The 21,409-nt window shown below is 39.5% G+C and overlaps 2 protein-coding genes across 2 annotated transcripts; one reads left to right on the forward strand and one right to left on the reverse strand.

Moving 5' to 3' along the window:
• Positions 1–1,517: 1,517 nt before the first annotated feature.
• Positions 1,518–13,473, reverse strand: slc9a6a (solute carrier family 9 member A6a). Its single transcript, XM_026357648.1, has 17 exons — positions 13,343–13,473; positions 11,633–11,953; positions 10,756–10,955; positions 9,944–10,021; positions 9,660–9,736; positions 9,347–9,459; positions 9,064–9,169; positions 7,408–7,549; positions 6,970–7,075; positions 6,633–6,721; positions 6,148–6,261; positions 5,773–5,884; positions 5,423–5,576; positions 5,013–5,043; positions 4,842–4,927; positions 4,235–4,340; positions 1,518–4,058 (listed from the first exon to the last, which is right to left on the reverse strand). Exons 2-17 carry the CDS (start codon positions 11,925–11,927, stop codon positions 3,789–3,791), a joined length of 2,079 nt encoding a protein of 692 aa, XP_026213433.1. The 5' UTR covers positions 11,928–11,953; positions 13,343–13,473; the 3' UTR covers positions 1,518–3,788.
• taf7 (TAF7 RNA polymerase II, TATA box binding protein (TBP)-associated factor) lies at positions 12,867–20,695 on the forward strand. Its single transcript, XM_026357649.1, has 13 exons — positions 12,867–12,885; positions 12,991–13,047; positions 14,207–14,283; positions 14,371–14,449; positions 14,844–14,977; positions 15,091–15,211; positions 15,353–15,411; positions 15,913–15,985; positions 16,561–16,674; positions 17,469–17,663; positions 19,108–19,220; positions 19,768–19,827; positions 20,213–20,695. The coding sequence occupies exons 2-13, from the start codon at positions 13,029–13,031 to the stop codon at positions 20,255–20,257; spliced, it is 1,089 nt and encodes a 362-aa protein (XP_026213434.1). The 5' UTR covers positions 12,867–12,885; positions 12,991–13,028; the 3' UTR covers positions 20,258–20,695.
• The last annotated feature ends 714 nt before the right edge of the window (positions 20,696–21,409 follow it).

Below are 21,409 nucleotides of genomic sequence, written 5' to 3' on the forward strand. Positions count from 1 at the left end.
TAACTCCACTATAGAGACATTGTGAGCCGACTGGAGGCTGTTGTGTCCATATTAGGAACATGTTACCTGATATCTGGCACAAACTGTGCCTGGGGCATAAAATGCCATAGTCTTCATATTAACAGCTTTCTGCCTCTTGGTCTTGGATAGGTGGGATATATTTCACTATTTTAAGGGACCAAAAACATTGTTTGGCTTTTTGGTTCATTTCATTATTGACAAGTGACAGAACAACTGTGAATCAATTCATGTAGCTTTGTGATAGATTAGTGAAAACAATAGAATGGAAAGATGAGAAGATCGGCAGATTTTACACAGTGCCTTAAAATTTAATTTCTGAAATAAAGATTTGTAAGAGCTTGTAGGCTTTGGCTAACTGCCATATTCCAAGACTATGACGATTATGAACCTGTTCTTAGCATAATAAGGAAATCCCTTCTCAGATTTATGTAACTAAAAAAGAACGGGTGGATGGATGAGATAATCTCTGAAGCGTGACAGATACATTCTCACACAACTGCACAACCGAGACGTCCAATAAAAAAAGGAAACGAGAGAAATGAGGCAGCCATTACAGCAAAGCCTTTAATCAAAAGCACAAGCTTCTGTTTATTGACCATTGCACGCACATGAACAGGTGAGAAAATATTTACACACATGTAAACAGTCAATACCTGCAACACACAGTAATTGGGAACACAATGTTTCCCTCTCTCTATCTCTCTCCCTTGCACACACACATGCAAGTGCACATATCCTTATACACTTGCAGGCATTAACACACACACACACACACACACGCACACACACACACACGCACACACGCACACACGCACGTGCGTGCGCACGCAAACTCTCACATGAACACACACAATTTGCAGTACAGACAGAGAGTGAACTGCCTGAAAACACAGAGCACAGCGGGCCTCTTTGGTCAGCTACTTCAGACGACATTTCCAATGATCAAAGCCTATTACAAGTCATCATTCAGAGAACAGAGAGGACACAAATTCTGGCAGAGCAGTAGGCAAATAACAAAACTTATAGGAGCTTTTGCAGATTTCACATTTTCATGTATCAATTGTAGAACAGTGGCACGCTGTTTGTATATGTATATATATATATATATTTGTATTTCTTCCCCAAAGACTCCACCATCAGCTGAGGGTGAACGATTCATGCTCTGCAGAAGTCATGGCAACAGCATTCAAACAGCAGACAGACATACAAAGTTTCTGAATGGTGATATGATGTGATAACACTGCTATGTGGAAATTATTCTTTACACAGTTACATCAATGAACCAACTTAACTTGTACTAAATTTTACTTCACCATTCATTAAACTGACATAACATCGCCCATTTTTCCACAGCCTCCTAACACAAAGTAAATCATATAAAAGCAACTGGGGGGTAAAACAAGCATCACAGCGAAACTATAAAACAGAAAAACATTCTCAGTGGATGTGTGCAAATTATCTAGCGTTTCTTTTTTTTTTTTTTTGTACTTCATCATTACTACATCATTTCCCTTTTATAGAGTAAAAAAAAAAAAACACAAATAAAAAGTATAAAATGGTGCAAAGAATAAATCATCTCCTGGGTAATGTGGTGTCAAGAGGCATGCCTGAATATAAAAAAAATGAATTTGAAGTTCCTGCACAGCAGAAGATAACTGTGGAAGGAAAAGCGATATGTAAAAGCCTGCTCTTCCTTCCACCTCTGTATCATCCCCAACACATGAAACAAACACACAAACTCTTTCTATCCTCTTCTTTCTAATTTCTCCTTCAACGTTATCATCACCGCATCCATTTTGCCTACACCCATTTTTTTTTTCCCCCTGTGGCTGAGAAAAAGGCCGAGCCACAAAACCGTTGTGTTGGACTACGTCTGTTTTCTGGCGCCTCACAGCATCAACACAGTGTTGCCACGGTGACGTCCTATCAACACTTCCTGTTGCATTAATAGCTGCTTTACTGTGCACCCGAAAGGAGTTCACAGGACCTTCCGTTCTTCTTTTACACCCACCAAAAACAGCCTCCACAGTGTATAACGATACACTGGAATAAAACCACAAGTTAAATGCAACACATACTGCATAAGTACCCTTTTAATAGCTACATTCAATAGCTATTAACAATTCAGTTAAGTTAAACTATCAACCCTCAACTCCACAAAAAAAAAAAACAAAAAAACAAAAAAACATCCAGCATCTTAGCAAATATTGTCGTTTTCTTGTGGCAATTCTCCATAATGAACTGTCACAGTGAAATAAATATCTGCTCACATCAGAGATGAATTAATTGGAATAATCACCCATTCCTTCCTGTCTATTACCATGTGAGTGCTGATCACATAAAACTAAATATTTACATGGCAAATTAAGCTGTGGGAAAGGGTAGTGGGACGTGGCATTACACAATTAAATCATAAATAGCAGGCAGATTAATCAATAATAAAAAAGTAATTGTTGGTCGCAGCCTGTTAAAAATCAACTCACTGACTTGCTCACTCAATTCAAAAAATCATTTGCAGTGACATTGTACAAAGTTCTTTCAGTGTCAGATTCACCTGTATGTATTTTTTAAGCTTCATTTAATGAGAATGTGATTCAAAGTTAATGTATGATTGTAAAAATATGTCTGCACAAAGCTAAATGGATATGAAAAACGTAATCCAACTTGAAGTACCTAAAGTGCTCTGCTGTACAAAGAGTACCAAACACTTTGAGGTTGTCTGCATTCTCCAAATGTCAAAATGCAGGACAGAAATGGCACTAAGCGTTCTTCCTCTGGATCTCGTTTTCAGGACAACAGCCCTTCGTTCTGCTGCGAGCGACATCAGCTTCCAAAATAAAGTGTAAAGCCCCTCTCTATGTCACAGTCAAAGGTCATTGGGAGAGATCCACAACTTTCACTGCCAGGTTACACTGTTATCACTGGCATCACATTGTTACACACAATTTACAAGCAAATAGCACAGACTGACAGCCCAAACACCCACTGAGTATATTGCTACCTTGTGGGAAGAGGTGCATGTTTTGTTTTTTGTTCTTTTCTCTTTTTCTTATAAAGGTAAACTACAACCACTTGGCCACCCATTCTGAACGGGCTCCGCTTCCCAGAGCTGGTCCAGTTTGGGTTGCCAGGCTTTAGACTACAATTCCCAGGCACTTGATAGTAACCAAATGTAGAGTTAAGTTGTCCACTGGGTCAGCATGCCTCTGATGCATGGAAAGAAGGCAGCAACATTCAAGGTCAGACCCAAAACACGAAAGCCCTCAACCTCCCATACAAAGAAAACAACAAGCTTCCTCAGCATGCATATCAAAGTTGTACTACTCTACTGTACATCGACAAATTAGCTAGTGGGTGGTACTTGCATTTATACACTAACACATGCTTCTAGACCTCTGTGCAATGCTACAGTAAGGTAACAAACACACATTTAAACCAAACTAAGAGAAACTGACTTTCAAAGGAATACGGAAAAACCCTGCAAATAAATACGACTATATTACAGTTATGACAGGTGACAGAGAGGTGTGGAGAGGAGCAGAACAAGAATGAGGTAGAGATGGTGATTTGCCAATAGACGAAGTGAGAAAATGTACCTGTGAGAAAATTAGGGGGGGATTAAGAGAAATGAGGCAAAGTGTGAGAACAAAAGAGAACAAGAAACGTGGAGGGGTGAGAGGAAAGTCAGATAATGCTCTTTTGCTCGATGGCCCGGGCCAGTTTGAGACGGACGGACGGTTGTCTGGGTCTGCGGTGAAGGAATGTCTTCACATCCGCAAGCGGTGGTGGGGGTCTGTGAAGGGCAGCTCTGAGTCATCCATGGGCAGCACGAGGCGCGTGCCTCTCATCACCAGCTCGTGATCTCCAAACGTTAACTCTCGGTCCAAGTCATCAGAGGCGCTGCCAGCAAAGGCTGCGCCGCTACTGGTGTGAGCACCTGTGGCGTCTGTGCTGACTGTGATGTCGCCGTACGTCAGGTTGATGTCGCCGTCCGTCAGGATGAGGTCAGAGTCGTCGTTCTTCAGCTGGCACTCATTCTGGAGGAAGAAGAAACATGTGAGATTCTCCATAAACCTCCCAGAAATAAAGAGGCTGATGTGACTTTAATACTTCTCATCTGCTATGAATCATCACTATATCTTTTTTCAATCCACCGGATTAAAAACTGCAACAGTTCTTTCAAAAATAGCTCCTGTATGAACCAGCATCTGACCTCAAAAGCCTGAGGGCTGGTGAGGAAGCGGGCGAGGGGGCCGCAGCAGGGAGGCAGCGTGGCTGTGAGAGGAGGGCCGCTGTGAGTCAGGATGGGCTTCAGGTAGCTGAGGGGAACGCTCGAGTCAAGGACATTTAACGCAGAATAGACAGAACAAACACAATAAAGTGCAATCAATGAAAAGTAGATTACAGATTAAATATATTAAATATTGTCTTTTTTGTTAGAGTCAAAAAGTTTCAATTAAGCCCAAAATTCAAATAAATAGAAGTCATATTCTTCATAAGACTAAGCCAATAAAAGATATGATTTGCCTTCAAAACTACACGTGGTGCTCCCTCTGCTGTCTGACACTGTGAATTACACGTCGCCACTAAACTGAAATGTGTTCCAACCTACAAAGATTCTGCAGGTCTTGCACAGTTTTAGCAGTTTTTATTGCTCATGCAGCTTGAAAACTATTATTACTATTGCTCTGTATTTTGTGATCATTATTCTATTTAGGTAATATTTTATTTTGTAGTTTAATTTTATTTTTTGAGGCCTGAGAGGTGTTTACATGTCACAGTAGTTAATAAATGAAAATGAAACTATCGCAAAAGGATACTTGTGGTCGAAATTGTACCAAATTCGGAAAAGCCAAGCACTTTCTTGTTTGGTGCTTCTTCTCTCTGAGCCTTCAGCAATACTCATCTGAAAAGAGAAATGTTATTTTAGGTTATTTTGTTATGGTCATTGAACAATATGAATCAGTCCCATTCTCAAAGGCCACACTCACAGAGTTATCTTGATCAGAGTCTACGCCCACTCTGTAGGAATAAGGAAAAACACGTTACCAGACTGAAACAACAGCTGTAAGGAAGAGTGGTGTGAAGCGTGTTTCCCCTGTTTAACAAGTTCCGCAAACAACAGTTTCTATGAAAAGGTGGCTGTACACTAAACACTGTGAAAAGCATCACGCATTTACAAGAGTTATACTGAATTATCTCATAATCCTTTGAAATGAAACCTGACTGGAGAACCAGATGAGTTAAATAGGGGGTCTGGGCTATCAGAGACAACCCATAAAAAAATTAATCTTCCTCAATTAGCTAAATTATCTTGATGTAACAGATACTATCAGCATTAAAACAAGTGTTAACTGCAGCTGACTCTGGAGCACATTTCACAGGACTGAGAGAGGCATACCGTATGCGCTGGCAGGACAGCATCTGGGTGGTGCCACCTCCACAAATCCAAACAGTGAAGAAGACAACAAGCAGAGTGGTAGAAAACATCATCCGACGAGCGTATGTGGCCGTGTCCCTGATGGACAGGGCAAAGGTCATAGCACCTCGCAATCCTAAACAGTGGGAAAAATATTATACATGAATTCCAATATAAGACAAATCAGATTATCTCTGTATATGAGTCTGACCTGGTTATGTTTTAATCTTCCAACACATCAACACGAGATGCAAGACTATTATTTCCTTGTCATTGTCTTATTCTCGAGTGATAGAGGATTACATTAGTTCAGCATACAGACAAACACTAACCTGCAAACATCATCATGTGCTGAAAGTTGGATCTGATCTTGTTGCGTCTTCCCAGATTAAGAAGGAATGAGAGAGGGTAAATGTTAGCAGCTCTTCCCAGGAACACTGCCAGCTAGATGGGACTGAGGTTAAGGCGAGGGCAATAAAATAAAACAGAGAGCCAATGAACGCCCCTTACTTCAAGTAAAGCTCATTTACTAACACTTTAAATGAATTTCTATTGCCATCTTGGTGGTTAGATATAATACTGTGGGAGCTGTTTTTGGCAAATTGACGGCACTTCTATATTACTGTTCTAAAAATAGTTGACATCATGACTAGGCAGAGGATTTACAGGCTTTGTAAGCACCAGCAAGCTTCACGTGCAAAAGATACAAAAGCTCCGACGATGAACATCGGGTTAAAGACGTGGTTCTGGAAGGTGAACAGGGTCAGGCCCATGTAGGAGAAAATGAAGTTCTCTGCCAGGAAATTCAGCAGTTCAAACAGCTGCAACACAAATAAACAGGAAAATTACATTACCCACACACAGAGTTGAACAACACTAAGAGATGAAAGTTAAACTGCACTGAGTAATTACTGTGACACTGCGACAGTTCATAAATAAATACTCGTGTACCATCCTTTGCCAACAAAGCCATTATTATTATTATTATTATACCATATTATAGCCTGTGAATGGACACACAACTGAATTATTTATGTGACATTTCTACTTTTAAAACATCTACTCACATACCGATTTGTCAGTTTCTAACTCAGTTGACCTTTCAAAATAAAAGGAGTACATAATACACAGTACTTGAAGTATATAAAAAAAAACTGAATGAACAGTGGTGAGACTGTAGTCCAGGTCTGACCTGTTTGGTCCTGTCCTGGGACTCAGAGGACAGGTTGTTGTAGGTATAGTGGGCTTGAGTGATTCCACAGAAAAGCACTGCTACCACACCTGCAGCACGCCAGCATGGACGAAGACAAACACAACATTAGAGGACAGATGAACACTGATTACTGACAATCTGGTGAATTAACAACAAAGTTGTGCTTGTCTTAGGTGAGGTGGGGTACAAGGTACAAGACCAGGAAGGGTAAGATTTTGCCCTACTGGCAGTAGGCCACAGCTAGGATTTTACAGTATGCCATCACTACCTTGGCAGTTTAAGTGATGTGTGAATGTGCAGCGTTTATGTGCGCTACCTGTGAAACCACAAGCCTCAGCCAGCAGGAATGTGCTCCACGACATGAGGAAGAACAGAGCTGTCTCCAACAGCTGGAAGTCCCTCAGTTTGGTGAACTTGGTTACGTACAGACAACAGTCAAGGAGTTTAACAAAACACTCACATACTGCAAAATGAATTTATAACAAGCTTGTGTATCTATTCATTTGGGACAACTAAGCGAAATATATTTTAATTATAATAAAACACAATTCATTTTATTTGTTTCCAATAAAAGTAATACATAGCACGACCTGTTTTAAGTGGGACCACCTGTTTTTCCTGCATTTTAAAAACAAAATGGTCACAAAACCTAAATATATTACTTAAATTAATTTTGGAACATAGTGGACAATGGACAGGTTGATCTCATTAATGAAACTTTAAGAAATAAACAGTAAAACAAGAGAAAAGATATCAGAGCAGTGACGACTCCAGTGGCCACTCCCAGAGCAAAGGAGCCGCTGAAAACTCCGAGGAAAATCCCAAAAGACTTCAGCAAAGCCATGACCTCAAAGGTGTGACTGTTGTCTCCTTGTGGCTGGTACGCTACTATAGACCTGAAGTAACAAAAAATATGTGTGCACAGAGAATGTGATTCAGCTCACATAGAAGGTAAATACCCACAGCCTGCAAAAAGCAATGTAGCAGACATTTGTTTAATATGTTTTAACTGACTTATATCTACTGTAAATATTCTACAATCTAACACTGCACTAGGTTTCTTTTTGTAGTGCACATAGAAAAGGTCTCAGGCATGTCTCTGTTGCCCAAGAGGCTTTCACAACAGGTAAACTGGAGAACTTGAGATAAAAGAGGAGAACAGAAAACTTTTTTTTGGATGGTTCAGTGTTTTCAGACGTGCCTGAAACGTTTCCTATGTGTACTTGTAACGTATTCACCAAATATGCAACTTTTTGCAAGACTTACCCATAAATGCATTGTGCATGAGTGGGAAACAGATGATTGAAAATGTCAAACGTTATAGAGTAATTTAACCACTGTGTAATTACAGGCCATTGTTTTCTCAAACAATGGACACCTGATGCACCTTCCTACATGAAGTGGAAGTTAGTGTGTGCACCAAAAGCAGTAACTCTACATAATTAAATATATAATCAACTAACTTTCACAACACAATTTGTCATGAGAGAGTTTAAAATTCTCAAGTTAAACATTAACTTTTCGTCATCTGGAGGTCACACTGAACTGTCCCAGTAAAGTCATTCTCATTAAAACATGACATCTAACTTGGTTTAAATGGCTTCAGAAAATAATTTGTTTCTCGGTTTTAAACTGGAGTCTGGGATGAGACGGATTTTATCACAACAGTGTTATTAAAACGTTGCTGCAAGTTGTCGCTTGATTGAATAGCAATTATGAAACGTCAGCATTTTTATTGAGGCACTTGAGGCGATAAAATGTAATGAAAGTGGCAAAACCCTTTTCCGAATAGTACTTTCAAATATTATTTGGACCAAGTGTGACTCTGAACGCAGATTGATTCCCCCTCTCTCCTCACTCACAAAACAAATCACTGGTCATTTTGTATCTAAGTATTTCTGGCGTCCTGTTTGTTCTCTGGCTTTTATGTAGACTGTAAAAATGAATCTGTTATCTTAGCTGACTCACAGCATTAAGTTTACCAAAAAACAGTAATAGCAAATGAATAAATAATGAAATGTTCTGCGTCTTTGTTTGAATGAACCACAGAGTAAAGACATATGGCCGGTGATTTGTCCTGTTTGTCCCAAGACACTGCGAAGACGCAGCAAATGCCATGCTCTACTTAGAACACATGTTCAATGAGCTGGTCAGAGTCTCTCCACAGGGACCGGTCCGTCCGCTACTACAATTTATTATTCTGTGGAAATAGCAACAGCCCTGCGACAGTCAACTTAGGGCATCATCTCCTGTTCAGAATTGCATTAATGAGAAGCTGATATGAAGTCAGTTAAAGGTCACTGACTGTCAGAAAACCAGTAACACAGCAGCTCTGTGCACATTCACAACAGTTTGGCACAGATGCAGAATCGTGGATTAAGTGATGTGATGTGATGGCATGATGACTTACGAGGACAGGACCACAGCCACGGCATCATTGAGAACACTCTCTCCAAACAACAACGCGTAGAGATCCACATCCACCTGAAGTTCGTTGAAGATTGCCAGGACTGTCACTGTGAAAAAACAAAACAGTATTTCTCCATACATTTTAGAAAGACAAATGACAAATATATATATGTATATATATATATATATATATATATATATATATATATATATATATATATATATATATATATATATATATATATATATAAGCAAAAATAAAATTGAGGGCTAAACATATGTACCAGGGTCTGTGGCAGAGACAATGGCTCCAAAGAACAGACAATCTGTGAAGAAGAAGTCTCCACCCAGCTGTCCCACCCGCTTCATTAGCATCACACAGCCGTACATCAGCAACCTGATGGAAGAACAGCAGGTGATTTTGAACATCATAACATCAGCGACTTTAACGACATCACGGACACTTTAACACCACAGCAAAAGACATATAAATTATCCTCCGGCATTAAATGTCTCTCGTGCGTATTGTGGCTACAATATAGATCTACACACGTGGAATCATAAAGAGTTTTGTCTTAGTGGTGTTTATCTTCTTACCCAATTATAAAACAGGAAATAACTGTCCCCAGAAAGGCGTAAGCCAGGATGGATCCCATGTTACGGAAGAAGTGTCTCTGAAAGACAAAACAATAAAACAAAGCTAATTTGAATGATTCATCTTCATGTGTCAGCGACATTAGTTACACAACATGAAAAGACAGCGTTAGCTGATAAGTGGGCTTTAGTGTTTCATGACAAACATTTGCTTAAAGTATAATTAATGAGCTAAAGTAATGACTTCATATACAGGAGTAGAAAGTGTGTCTGAAATACTACTGTACCCTTTTCAAGCTGTAGCCAGCGTGGAAGATGATAGGTGGTAGAAGAATATTGAAGAACACTTCAGGGTCAAAGGTCACCTGAATCACGCACAACAACAATGTCACGTTGAATTAGGGAGATAACAGAGTTTTATAAATCTGGAACAGTATAAAGTAGATTTAAGGAAAACAAAAAGGTGCATGCACAGGTAATACAAACACATTTTACCATTATTAAAATTAAATTAAACGCCATATAAACATTTGCCAGTGTGTGGTTATCACTTACAAAATATAACCTCACCAGCAGTTGTTGTTCCTTGTGTTTGGGCATGGTTTATTGAAGAAAGTATAATTCCAGTGCTATTTAGCAGATAAACTTAAGTACCAAAGGTCAGAAATGTTCTCCAACACATGACCACAGCATAAAAGTCAGTGAGTCAACGGCAAAGGACATCAGTCTATTATCTTCATCAAAATATTTATACTGTACTGTCAGACAGCAGTTTCTTTACATAGGAACGCTTTGTAAACACTCAGTCAGGCTTTAGGCTGCATTAAGTGGTTCTATAAACAGAAGTGCTATTTAACATGTAAAAACAAGAATTCTCAATGTATAAAGACACAACTGCTGTCACTCTAAAATAAATATATCTAAATAAATAAAAATATATCTAAGCAAACTGTTTCAAATCTACAGTTTAAAGTTCCAACACCAGACCTGGAGAATGAAATAAAGCAACATGACGAACACAAACACATCATAATCAATACAACTTCTTGTGATCACACATCCAACCTCTGCCTGACGACAGCAGCTTGAGTGACCGTACCTTGCGCAGCATCTCATTATCTTGCACGTCGTTCACCTCGTTGGCACTGATCTCCCCTTTCAGAGTGTACTCGTAGAATTTGCCGCTGACATTAACCAGGATAGTGGCGGGACTGGCATTAACGTGACAGCTCAGTGTGACGTTGCTAACATCTCGAGGAACGTGGATGCCATACCGTAAGACCACGCCAACAAGTAATCCTGGGGAAAGACAGGTGAAAGAGTAGCAAGATAAAAAGGATCAAATATGGATGAAGGTATGCACTACTACTAGTATTTCTATATAACTATAACTGTTTTTTCTTCTACAACACGTCTACTATAAGTGTTTGCTGTGCAAAAGGCCTATAAGGGTACAGATGTGAACATCTGTGTGAGATCTTCCATGAAGAAAATTATTTCACAGGAAGGTCGAGGAGAATATCAACACCTTGTTATATATTTTCAATTAAAAAATAGAAAGAAAAAACAATGTGGGGAATAGGAATAGAATAGGAAGTGCTCTGTAGCAGCATTTGAGTAAATACTTACTACACTGGTGTGAGGGGATTTTGAATTTGGTGACACAGTGAATGGGTTTATTTAATTCTTGTTATTCTCCAGTAGATCTCTCTGCAGACCCACAATGTTTGGCTGCTTAGATTTTTATTTCCAAGCCCCAGCAGGGTGCAGAGGAGGCGTTATACAGCCGTCACTGAGCTGTTTACCTCGCAGGATCGACCTGGAGCTACCTGGTGCCTGAATACAGCTAATAGCAACGTAGTTAGTATAGTTTAATGTATGAATCCTGCCGCTGACGTACACTCATTTTAAATCTAATCATCAGCACTGAGTGATGAGCACGGGTGACGTTTCTCGGTCACGCTGGAGCAGCTCACCATAAATCATCGCCAGTCCGGTTTCGTGCAGAAACCTGAAGCGCCGGTGTTTGAACAGCCAGATGGTGAGGATGGTCAGGGTGAGCAGCATGATGAAGATGAGCAGGTCGGCGCTGTCCTGCCTGTGGCTCTCCTCTGCCTTTTTCTCCGTAACGATGTTCTCCATGGCACTGTCCTCCTCCTGGGGTGATGATGCTCGGCAGACACAGATGCACACAGACAGGCTCACCAGCAGCAGCAGCCACAGCGTCCTTGTTGCCCTCCAGGCACTGTTGACAGTCACTTTAAACACCATTTCGACGGGTCGGTGGGGAAATTCCGCTGTGTCGTCGTGAATAAAAGAAAACTTTGTGCAAATATCATTCGCGAACTGGGGGGGGGGGGGGGGAGCAGTCAGTAGAAATACGACAGCAACAGAGAAATCGATTCCGGCCCGGAAGTGAAAAGGATTTTTTTTATTTCCAGAAAGTGTTACCAGAAATGTTTATTTCAAAATAAATGCACGGTTGCAGTTTGTTGATCATTTAAATAAGACATAATGGATAAATCTTAGGGTAACAAATTGTCTGTAATTAATATCACTTGTGAACGAACACTGAACGTTTTCACCTCGTATTTCCTCTGCTTATTCAAATTGTTTTAACCTCTTGAGTCTTATTTTGAAATTTCGTGTCTCTAAACAGAAAATGAGATAAAAGCCAGAAAGGGGCTTTTTTTTAGTTATATACTGACCATCTTGGCTCTTAAACGAAATAAAACGAAGATCTAATGATAAATAAAAAACAATTTTGTAGAAAATATAAAAAATATGGTTTTGTTCAACGCATTTTTGTAATAATGTTCTGTTATTTTTTAATCTGTATTTTGTAACAATACATATAACTCAACTATGCGAACAGCTAATGACATGGAAATATCAGATAATCACTTTTCAGTTTTTTGTTTTCTTTTTATTCGTTAACGTCGCAAGTCTCGCGATAAAGGATGGGAATGAAAGTAAGCACCGTTCAACGCCAGTTAGTATTTTACAGAGGTCAAATTTACTATACATTCATATAAGCACTCATTAAATTAAGATAGCACACGGACACGACTATTCTAAATATATTTGTACGTTATCTCAAATGCTATCATTTTGGATTTTAAATGGATTTTAAGAGATATAATAATGCGTGTGAGAAAAGGCGGTAAACCTAACATTTCCGAGGAGGACTTGAATGTTGCAGGAACACTGTGTTCATTGTCGCTGTAATGTGTGTTTGCAACGTTATCGTTTAGTTAGCTTGCGATTTTAATCAGTATATTGCACAGTCACTCTTACCTGGCGTTAAGAGTGTTATGTTTTATCGTTTGTATAGATTTATCCAGCTGCAACCTACAAACTACAAGAACGAACATGACATCTAAACTGAAAGGTAACGCTACTTTAAAATTTAACATAGCTGCTAAGCTAACCACAGCTAGCCCTCTCGTCTGTAAACGTACTGTATTTACTTCTGCTATTTAAATGAAATGAAATCAATTAACAATAGTCAAATAACAGAACACAATCACGAGAATGAGAATATGTGAACAACGGCTTGCACGTTTTAATGCGCCCGTCGTCTGTTGGATGTATTAGCATACAGGTCACAGAGCTAGCCATCGACTTGTCTAAAACTTTAACTGGTAATGTTTGGTAAATGGCGACGGTTCTTTTAAAACACTTACCAGTTTTCTGATATTTCTAATCCCTATAGCGTCTTATAATCATCTGGAAGAAAAACAATTGATTCCACTTCCACAAACTGTTTAAGTCTGTGTCCTCAGATTAAAGGGTCGCCATATTTGTTTTGACTTGGAAACAGTGGCTACCTTGGAAACGAATTAAATATCTTTTTTGTATAACTCAGTGCAATGATTATTTCTATCATCAGATGGTTTCAATTTATCTGTAGAAGGATAAGTGTCCTTGTGCATGTTGCTGTTTCACATATGCTGAAACAGTTAACTGAAATTGGCTGAGAAGAGATTGCAGTTTAGCTACTGTATTATATATCACAAGGGTTTAAAAGGCAACACCCAAAGATAACTAGATTATTAGAGATCAGTTCACTGTGCAATAGACTTAAAACATATTATAATACGTTGCATTACATACATTAAGGAACCAAAGTGCAAGGTTCCAGCCTATACCTTAATTTCAGTGTGCATGTAGACTCTAACATAGTTCATTGTATGGGAATGTGATAATTATTTGCATGTTTACCATGCGCAGTAAAATATGAGTAGTAGTTGTTTATCAGTGTGATTGCCTGATGTTGCTGGAGCAGGTTTAAGAGAGTTTAACCTACCATGGTGGTAGCTCAAAAAATCAAACCAGAAATAATTTTGGTGCAAAGGTCTGGCCACAAGCAGTAGCATATGCATTGCCTCTCTTTAATACTAGGAAGTATCAAGATAGATTAAAATGCATAACTGCACAACTCAAACTCAGTATTGTCAAGGTGATTGTGTTAATTGCAATTTCATAAATACATACTGTGTCAAGCAACAAAGAAACTATTTCCTCATGCTGATGTGTTTTGATTCTAGTTGGGAAGGTCGGCTCCAAGAATAAGGAAGATGCTCCGTATGAGTTGGAGAGCCAGTTTGTCCTGAGGCTTCCTTCGGTTAGACTGTTATACAAGCCAAATTGAAATATTTTTATGACATTCAATGTGACCGTTTGCTGAAAATTATCTTTTTTTCTTTTACAGGAGTACGCCTCAACAGTAAGACGGATAGCCCAGTCTAGTAGTATGAACATGAAGGACAGACTCACCATCGAGTTGCACCGTGAGTTGGTTTTATTATAATATTGATCAAACATAGGAATTCTCTTGTGTCTGACTAGTGTAGCATCACTGTTCAAACACCTTTTGGTTTTTATTTATAATCAGTCCCATATGGAAGTTGTTCAGGTCAGAATATATTATGGAATGTGTATATTGTTTAAGTGAAATAGAAATCTGTAGTATTTCTATATGATAATTAAAGATGCACTGATAACTAACTAGTAATAATAATCTATGTCAGCTCATAGGCACTGGATATTATATGTATGCAGCATGTTTAAAAAGCTTGTTTAGCATTTTTACAGTTAATGCTGTGTCCTATAGGCAGTAGTTACTGCAGTCTCACTCACAATATGTCATTATAGTCAAATCAAGTTGTTCCCTCTGATTTGTAGCTGACGGTCGTCATGGCATTGTGAGAGTAGATCGCGTTCCTTTGGCCTGCAAATTGGTGGATCTGCCCTGTATGATTGAGTCTCTGAAAACGGTGGACAAAAAGACATTTTACAAAACCGCAGATGTTTGCCAGGTAAACCAATGAATTGGTCATACTTTTTTATTGGACTTTTTTTGTTGTTTAAGTTTAGGATGATGATTGTGTTTATGAGTAAAACACTATTCACTTTTGCCTCCGTGGGTTAGATGCTGGTATGTACACTAGATGGAGACCTCTACCCTCCTTTAGAGGAGCCAACTGGCACTGACCCTAAGAGCAAGAAGAAGGACAAAGACAAGGACAAGAAATTTGTTTGGAACCATGGCAGTAAGTAGACACACAACACCTTTTTTTTTTATATTTTCCTGCTGATAACTTCAGGAACATCAGTAATCCAGGAAGCATAGTTTGCCTTCTACAGCTGATTGAGCCATTTGGCTTCACTAATCCTGTTATTTCGGTCTCCAGTCACCTGCCCTCTGAAGAACACACGCAAGAGAAGATTTCGGAAGACTGCGAAAAAGAAGGTTTTGACATTTCCATTTCGCCTTTGGCACTCCACTCCCCTTTCCCATCCACATCTTTAGTATCCTGTCTGATGATCCATCACTTTCCTGGGCTCTTTTCCAACAAGACATTTACATTTCATAAAACAGGAGCTGTGGTGAAAGTGAAAACTAAGATTTACATATAAATAAAGCCTTTCCATCTTAGTTTGCCCCAAAGGCATGCAAGAAAGCAATTTCACTATTGCTTTGATCAAAGTGAAAGCGAGTATGCTTGAGCACTACACTTCTACTTTGTCTTCTGAATAAATCTTCCTCAAGGTGCAGAGCTGAGCCATATTGATTTGCCCCTTCTGTTTTTAATCGCTAATGTGCTTCCTGGCAACTGGCCAGTTGCTGCCTGAGTGTGTGTGTGTGTGTGTGTGAGAGAGAGAGAGAGAGAGAATGTGTGTCTGTGTGTAAGAGAAAATGCGACTATAATACATGCAACCCAATCTCTTTCTCTCTATCTCTTTCTTGCAGTACATTGAATCCCCTGATGTGGAAAAGGAAGTCAAGAGATTGCTGAGCACAGACGCTGAGGCTGTCAGTGTCCGTATCCTTGGTCAACAACAAAAAGCATAAGAGTAGTGAGTCTAAATAATCAAGCACTACAATGCAGGAAAGGTGCTGTTGGTTCATAAAATGTATACAAAAACATGTGATGTAGAATTAATTGGAAATTATTAACCTCTAACTGAACCACTTGAGGAGAAACCATCCAATTTTTCTTATGTGGTTTGTCTTCACCCACATCTAACTTCAAGAACAGGTTGTCCTAGGTCCTGCCTGGCCCATCTCACTTGACTCTGTCTAATGCCTTTGTAAGAAAATGCACTTTTTAAGCAGGCTATTAGTGCTGTAATGAAACTCTAAACTTGCCTGACAGAATAAGAACACAACATGGCTGCTTTGAGTGGCTGCTTGCTGCGTGTTAATTGAGATGGACTGTTCATTATCATTGCTTAGCTGGTCACAGTGAAACTAGATTCTAATTATAGTTGTAGCGTTTGCATCCAGCAGCAGACATACTCATGACATACTAATGAATGTTAAAGTGAAGGCAGTTCCTGTGGAGCTTATCTGTTTTTTACCCTGCTTCAAAGAGGGACCTTAACCCACAATGTTCAGGGTGGGAAGTAATAGCAGAAGATGAGTCCAAGGAAGCAGACCAGCATGGCTCTCTGGCCCACCTGGACTCCTCACCTGGCACCTCGGGACACAAGTTGGGTCATGGTTCCTCGGGTAAGAGAAATGTTCTGACGTATACATGTTCAAGTTCTTATACTCAGTTAAATTGCAGATTTGTTAGAAATTAGAAACATATTTTCTAAGTGGTACATTTTTATTAAGAAAAAAAACAACTTCTAATTCTAAATCATGTGACTTGTTTTTTTGGCATATGTAAAATTATGAGATCTAAAGCAAATATTCACTGATGAATAAACAAGGCCTGTGTTTTTTTTTTTTTTTTTTTTTTTGGTTGTGATGTAAAAATGTGTAGCTACTTTGAAGTGGTACAGATAGCTCTTAGCGGTTGACCTGACTGAGCGCAGGGCTTTCTTTGATATTCTCTTCCCATCACCAGCAAAGGTTTCCTTCTTCATTTTAAACTTTCACACCACCCTTGTCACTGCCAGTGGCATGAAATGGAAACGGAGAGCCGAAGCATTAGTCACTGTTTGGCTTTGAGATTCACTTTTGCCTATAGACCTCTAGCACCTCGGTGTGCAGTAAGTGCTGGTACTTTTTAATACTTGATTGATGGGTTTCCATGAGTGGCATAGCTAATGTTTATTTTACAAATGTGATAGGAACGTGTTGAAGCAAAGATGTTTCAATAACAAAACTGCTGAAAATCAAGGGATTTCCTTCTTTCTATGGGAATGGTCCATGCTGCAACTGATAACAGTCCCTAACGTCTTCCATTTTCACAAAGAGTGTTGTCTGTGTGATGTAGCTCAAACCTAAGGATGTCTTCTAAAGGCTCCCTCTTTCCATCTTTGTGACCAACACTTATGTGTTTCCTACATGGGCAGCCCAGCGGGATGAACTGAGGGAGATCTTCAACGACATCAGCAGCTCCAGTGAGGACGAGGAGGACGAAGGGGACCGGCACGAGGACGAGGACCTGAATATCATAGACACGGAGGACGACCTGGTCCGACAGCTACAAGACAAACTCAATGAGTCTGATTCTGCGCAGAATGAGAGTGACAGAAACAATCAGATAGGTGAGATAAGGGTTTCTGTGCCAATTTTACTGGGTATCTTCAGGTTAAGTGCTTTTATCACAGAGAAATTCCAAATATTTGCTGGTTTGTGCTGTGTTTGTTTGCTGCTCTTGTGAACAGGATCTCTTTGGGTTTTGGGCTGTTGATCGGTTCAACACAGTGGTTTTTACAACTTTACACAACTCCAGAAACACTTGAGCAGCAGATTAATTGATGATGAAAGTAATCAATCTGCCTTACTCATTTTAAATGCTATTTGTTCTGAGAACTACAGTTCATACCTTTTAGTTTACAGTTCAAAAACTGGGGTCTCAAGAACCTGTGAATTTTATCATCTACACAGATAAACCCCCAAATGTTTGCTCATATGGTTCTAGTTGAATGATCACGTATATCTCCTCTGAAAGTTAATATTAGCACTTGTTTAACCCTTCCTGGGAAGTGCATGTGTCTGTAAACCTACCGAGGTGGATGAAGTAAGAGCAGCATTAGAATTATGTAATCTTACACACTGTGCTTGCCACTTGGATTTACACATCAGAATGGATGCCTATTCTTCCAGCCGACTTACTCAACATGCCAGTAGTCTTTCATTCCTCATTTGTAGTGGTCATTTCTGAAAACTTGGCCTTCTCATTTCAGCACAGACCAGGAAAGTGGAGGCATGTATTCAGATACACGTGCTGCATCGTCACCAACACAGATGCACACACTGATTAGTGCTCAGCTTTCCTGCTCAATAACCGCTCTGACAAGTGTTTCAGCGTGTGGCTCAGACAGCTATCAACCCTGACAGCTCAATGCCCCCTTATCTACATACATGGAACTGTCAGTCAGCAACACTATTGGTCATCTCTACTGTATCTGCCTAGTAGAGCTGTTCCTGATATATCAGAATCTGGCAGCTGTGCAAAATGTGTAATAAATTGGTCTGCAGGGACTTCTCCCTGCTTGAGTTTTGCATATTATATGTGCTATATCGGAGGATTGAGAGCCAGTTGGAGTGGTGGGGGGTGGAAACAATTAGTTTGGAAGATAGTTGTTGGTGAGGCAGTAACAGGTTGTCGTGAGGCACTATCACTTTGGTTGCATTTAATGAGACTGCTCTGTGGAGCCCAGAGCAGACTGATTTAGTTGTGTCTCTTAGAGCTTCAGCCTGCTGGCTCTCATCCTTTTAAATTGATTTGTTGTTCCCATTAACTGCAATTTGTCCAACTAAAATGGAGGCATCTGTGTGGCTCAGCAGGCTAAGGTGCATATCTTGTCCACCTGCCTTCATAAATGCAGTGTCGCTCTCAAAGTATGTCACATCATCATCATCATCATCATCATCATCTCTCTCCAGCTTTTCACATCTGGTCTTCACCACAGAAAAAAGCAGAATCATGAAGTGTTATTTTGTGTGTTTTATGTCAATGTGTGACTCTCTTGCTGTGCTCTGCAGTTATGGAGTATCAGGTGCAAATCAATAACGTCAAGACCAAGCTTCAGGACACCCGTGCTAGGAAGAAACAGCAGGAGGAGCTCATCATGAAAGTGGAAAACCAGGCCCTTAAGGTAGGTTTTTACTTTTTTCTCTCTCTGTATGGAAAGACAAACAAGAACATGCATAGGAGCTTCATAGTGCAGAACTCTTGATGCAGCATGAACTCTTGCAGTGATGAGACAAACAGCTGATTATATACAGTGATGTAGGTTTTTTTTTTTTTTTTTTTAAAGCTCTAAATATTAAGTATGTCCTGTCCGCCCTTTATTTTATAAGCATGGCCATGTGCCAGAATGGCATAAAAAGTCATTGTTCTGCCAAGTGCTCTTTAGGGGAGAGTTTACAATAAGACGTGAGCGGACATGGCCCATTTTACTTTGCCATTTAGAGTTTTCATTACCCCGTGTTTTGGGGCCGTCAAAGCCCCATCTCCAGTTGTTATTATCACAGTTGCAGGGAAAAGGTCAGCTGTCTCTGACTGGCATTCCGAGTGGCCTTTCTGTCAGAGAGTAGATAGTGACATGAGCAGCCCAGGCATACACATATAAAGCCATCACAATATAATGAGGCTCAGCATGTCGACTCGAACAAATCTTATTTGTTTCTCTCCTCTCTCAGAACCGTTTCCAAGCCCTGTTGAATGAGATTATTCAGCAGGAGGAGCGGGAGATGGAGCAGGTAAGAACCTTTTTGTAAAATCCCAGGATCGGTGCTCACTGTGCGCTTTATACAGCTTTCAGCATGTTGCATGAATTTATCTTTTATGAATATCAAACACCATGTTAGCAGATGATACTGCTCTGTCGCTGTCCTTTTTAAATTCAACAGTTTTCACGCTTAATAGAAAAATTCAAATTCAATCATGAAATTTAATTTCATCAGCTACCAGCAGTTTTTTTTGTCCATGGCTTGGTGGTCACCCACTGTCTTGGATCATTGTTTGTATTGACAAATGAAGGCAGCAAAGTAATATAAAAAGACATGTTAATCATCATCCACTTGGCCTCCAATTACACCCCAGGGCTGGCGCATCAGTCACATTTTCCATTTTCTCCTCTAACAGCTGGCCTCGCTGCAGGAGCAGCTGGACTCACTGATAGAGAAGTGACCACCAGGGGGCAGCCTCACGTCACCTTCAGCCACACATGCACACACTGTGGTGGAGGAGGAGAAGGAGGAGGGGAGGCCTTCATCTTGAGAGGAGGAAGTCTTTATTAAGTGACTTGCTGCTCGTGGTTTTCAGCTTGTCTTTTTTTATATAACAGAGGATACAGCATGCTGGTTTCTGTACCAACATTTCATGTTAATTTCTGTGTGATAACAGTGCATGGTTGACTTCTAGAGGTTAAATATTGTCTGTTTCACTTGTCATCCTAATGTTAACTTCACATTCACTTCAGCTTAGCATTGTTACACTTCTTTAATAAAGTGTGATAATGTACAACATTATAAAAAAATAAATACACAAGTAAAGAAACTGTTGCTTTTCTTGAGTTTAGTCAAATGTACACATGTGGGCAGCTTGATCCTGGTGTTTGGCTTCCCTTTTCTGTTGGTAGATGACCTCTCTGTTTCTGATTTTCTCGCTAGGTCAAGATGCGATTTGCTACACTAGTATGTGTCTTTGTTATTGTTAGTGTAGATAGCATTCAGTATGCTTAATACATCCAAATGATCCCTGAGCACATACTAACAAGCATTTAAAAAGTATTTTTATCAACATAAATGTAGGAATTGTCATGGTTACCATAACAGAACATTACATTATATGAAAGGATGTTTCCATGATCCATCTAATTAGTCACATCTTTCAGCAAAAAAAGCAACTACAGTCATGTTGTGGTCTTAAGGTCGGTTGCATTGACACTTCTTGTCCAGTTGTACTTTAAGTGTGTGTTTTTTTTGGTTTATTTTATTATTTTTTTTTTATTTTTTTTATTCAAAATCAAAACCAAAATCATGAGTTGTGCAAAGTATTCAAAGGCTTCTATGCTTTTCATTCAAATTTGAGCTCAATTTGACGGACAACTATTTTGATATTAAATGTTGAAGTCAAGTTCAAGCTACAAATAACTAACTGTTTTAATTAAATGAACTGATGGCCTTCAGGGTGTTGGGATAGCCATTTTTTACAGATTTATTTTCTACAATAAATTGGCATATCAGTTGATAACTGTAATAATAACTCCAGTTCAGATAATTTGATTAACTTAACATCTCCTGGACTTGTTAACTTGTTGAGATGTGCTTTTTCAACCAC

The sequence above is a fragment of the Anabas testudineus genome, chromosome 10 (genome assembly GCF_900324465.2).
Source record: "Anabas testudineus chromosome 10, fAnaTes1.2, whole genome shotgun sequence".
In the NCBI taxonomy this organism is placed as follows: Eukaryota; Metazoa; Chordata; class Actinopteri; order Anabantiformes; family Anabantidae; genus Anabas; species Anabas testudineus.

Excerpts from the sequence above, each read along its gene's own strand:
- taf7 (XM_026357649.1), top strand. Across the intron at positions 14,284-14,370 it reads TTGTCCTGAGGCTTCCTTCG|GAGTACGCCTCAACAGTAAG; the intron begins GTTAGACTGTTA and ends TTTCTTTTACAG. Across the intron at positions 19,828-20,212 it reads AGGAGCGGGAGATGGAGCAG|CTGGCCTCGCTGCAGGAGCA; the intron begins GTAAGAACCTTT and ends CTCCTCTAACAG.
- slc9a6a (XM_026357648.1), bottom strand. The coding sequence starts at position 11,927 with ATGGTGTTTAAAGTGACTGTCAACAGTGCCTGGAGGGCAACAAGGACG. Across the intron at positions 6,262-6,632 it reads CCCAGGACAGGACCAAACAG|CTGTTTGAACTGCTGAATTT; the intron begins GTCAGACCTGGA and ends TTTGTGTTGCAG. Across the intron at positions 4,059-4,234 it reads CCAGCCCTCAGGCTTTTGAG|AATGAGTGCCAGCTGAAGAA; the intron begins GTCAGATGCTGG and ends TTCTTCCTCCAG.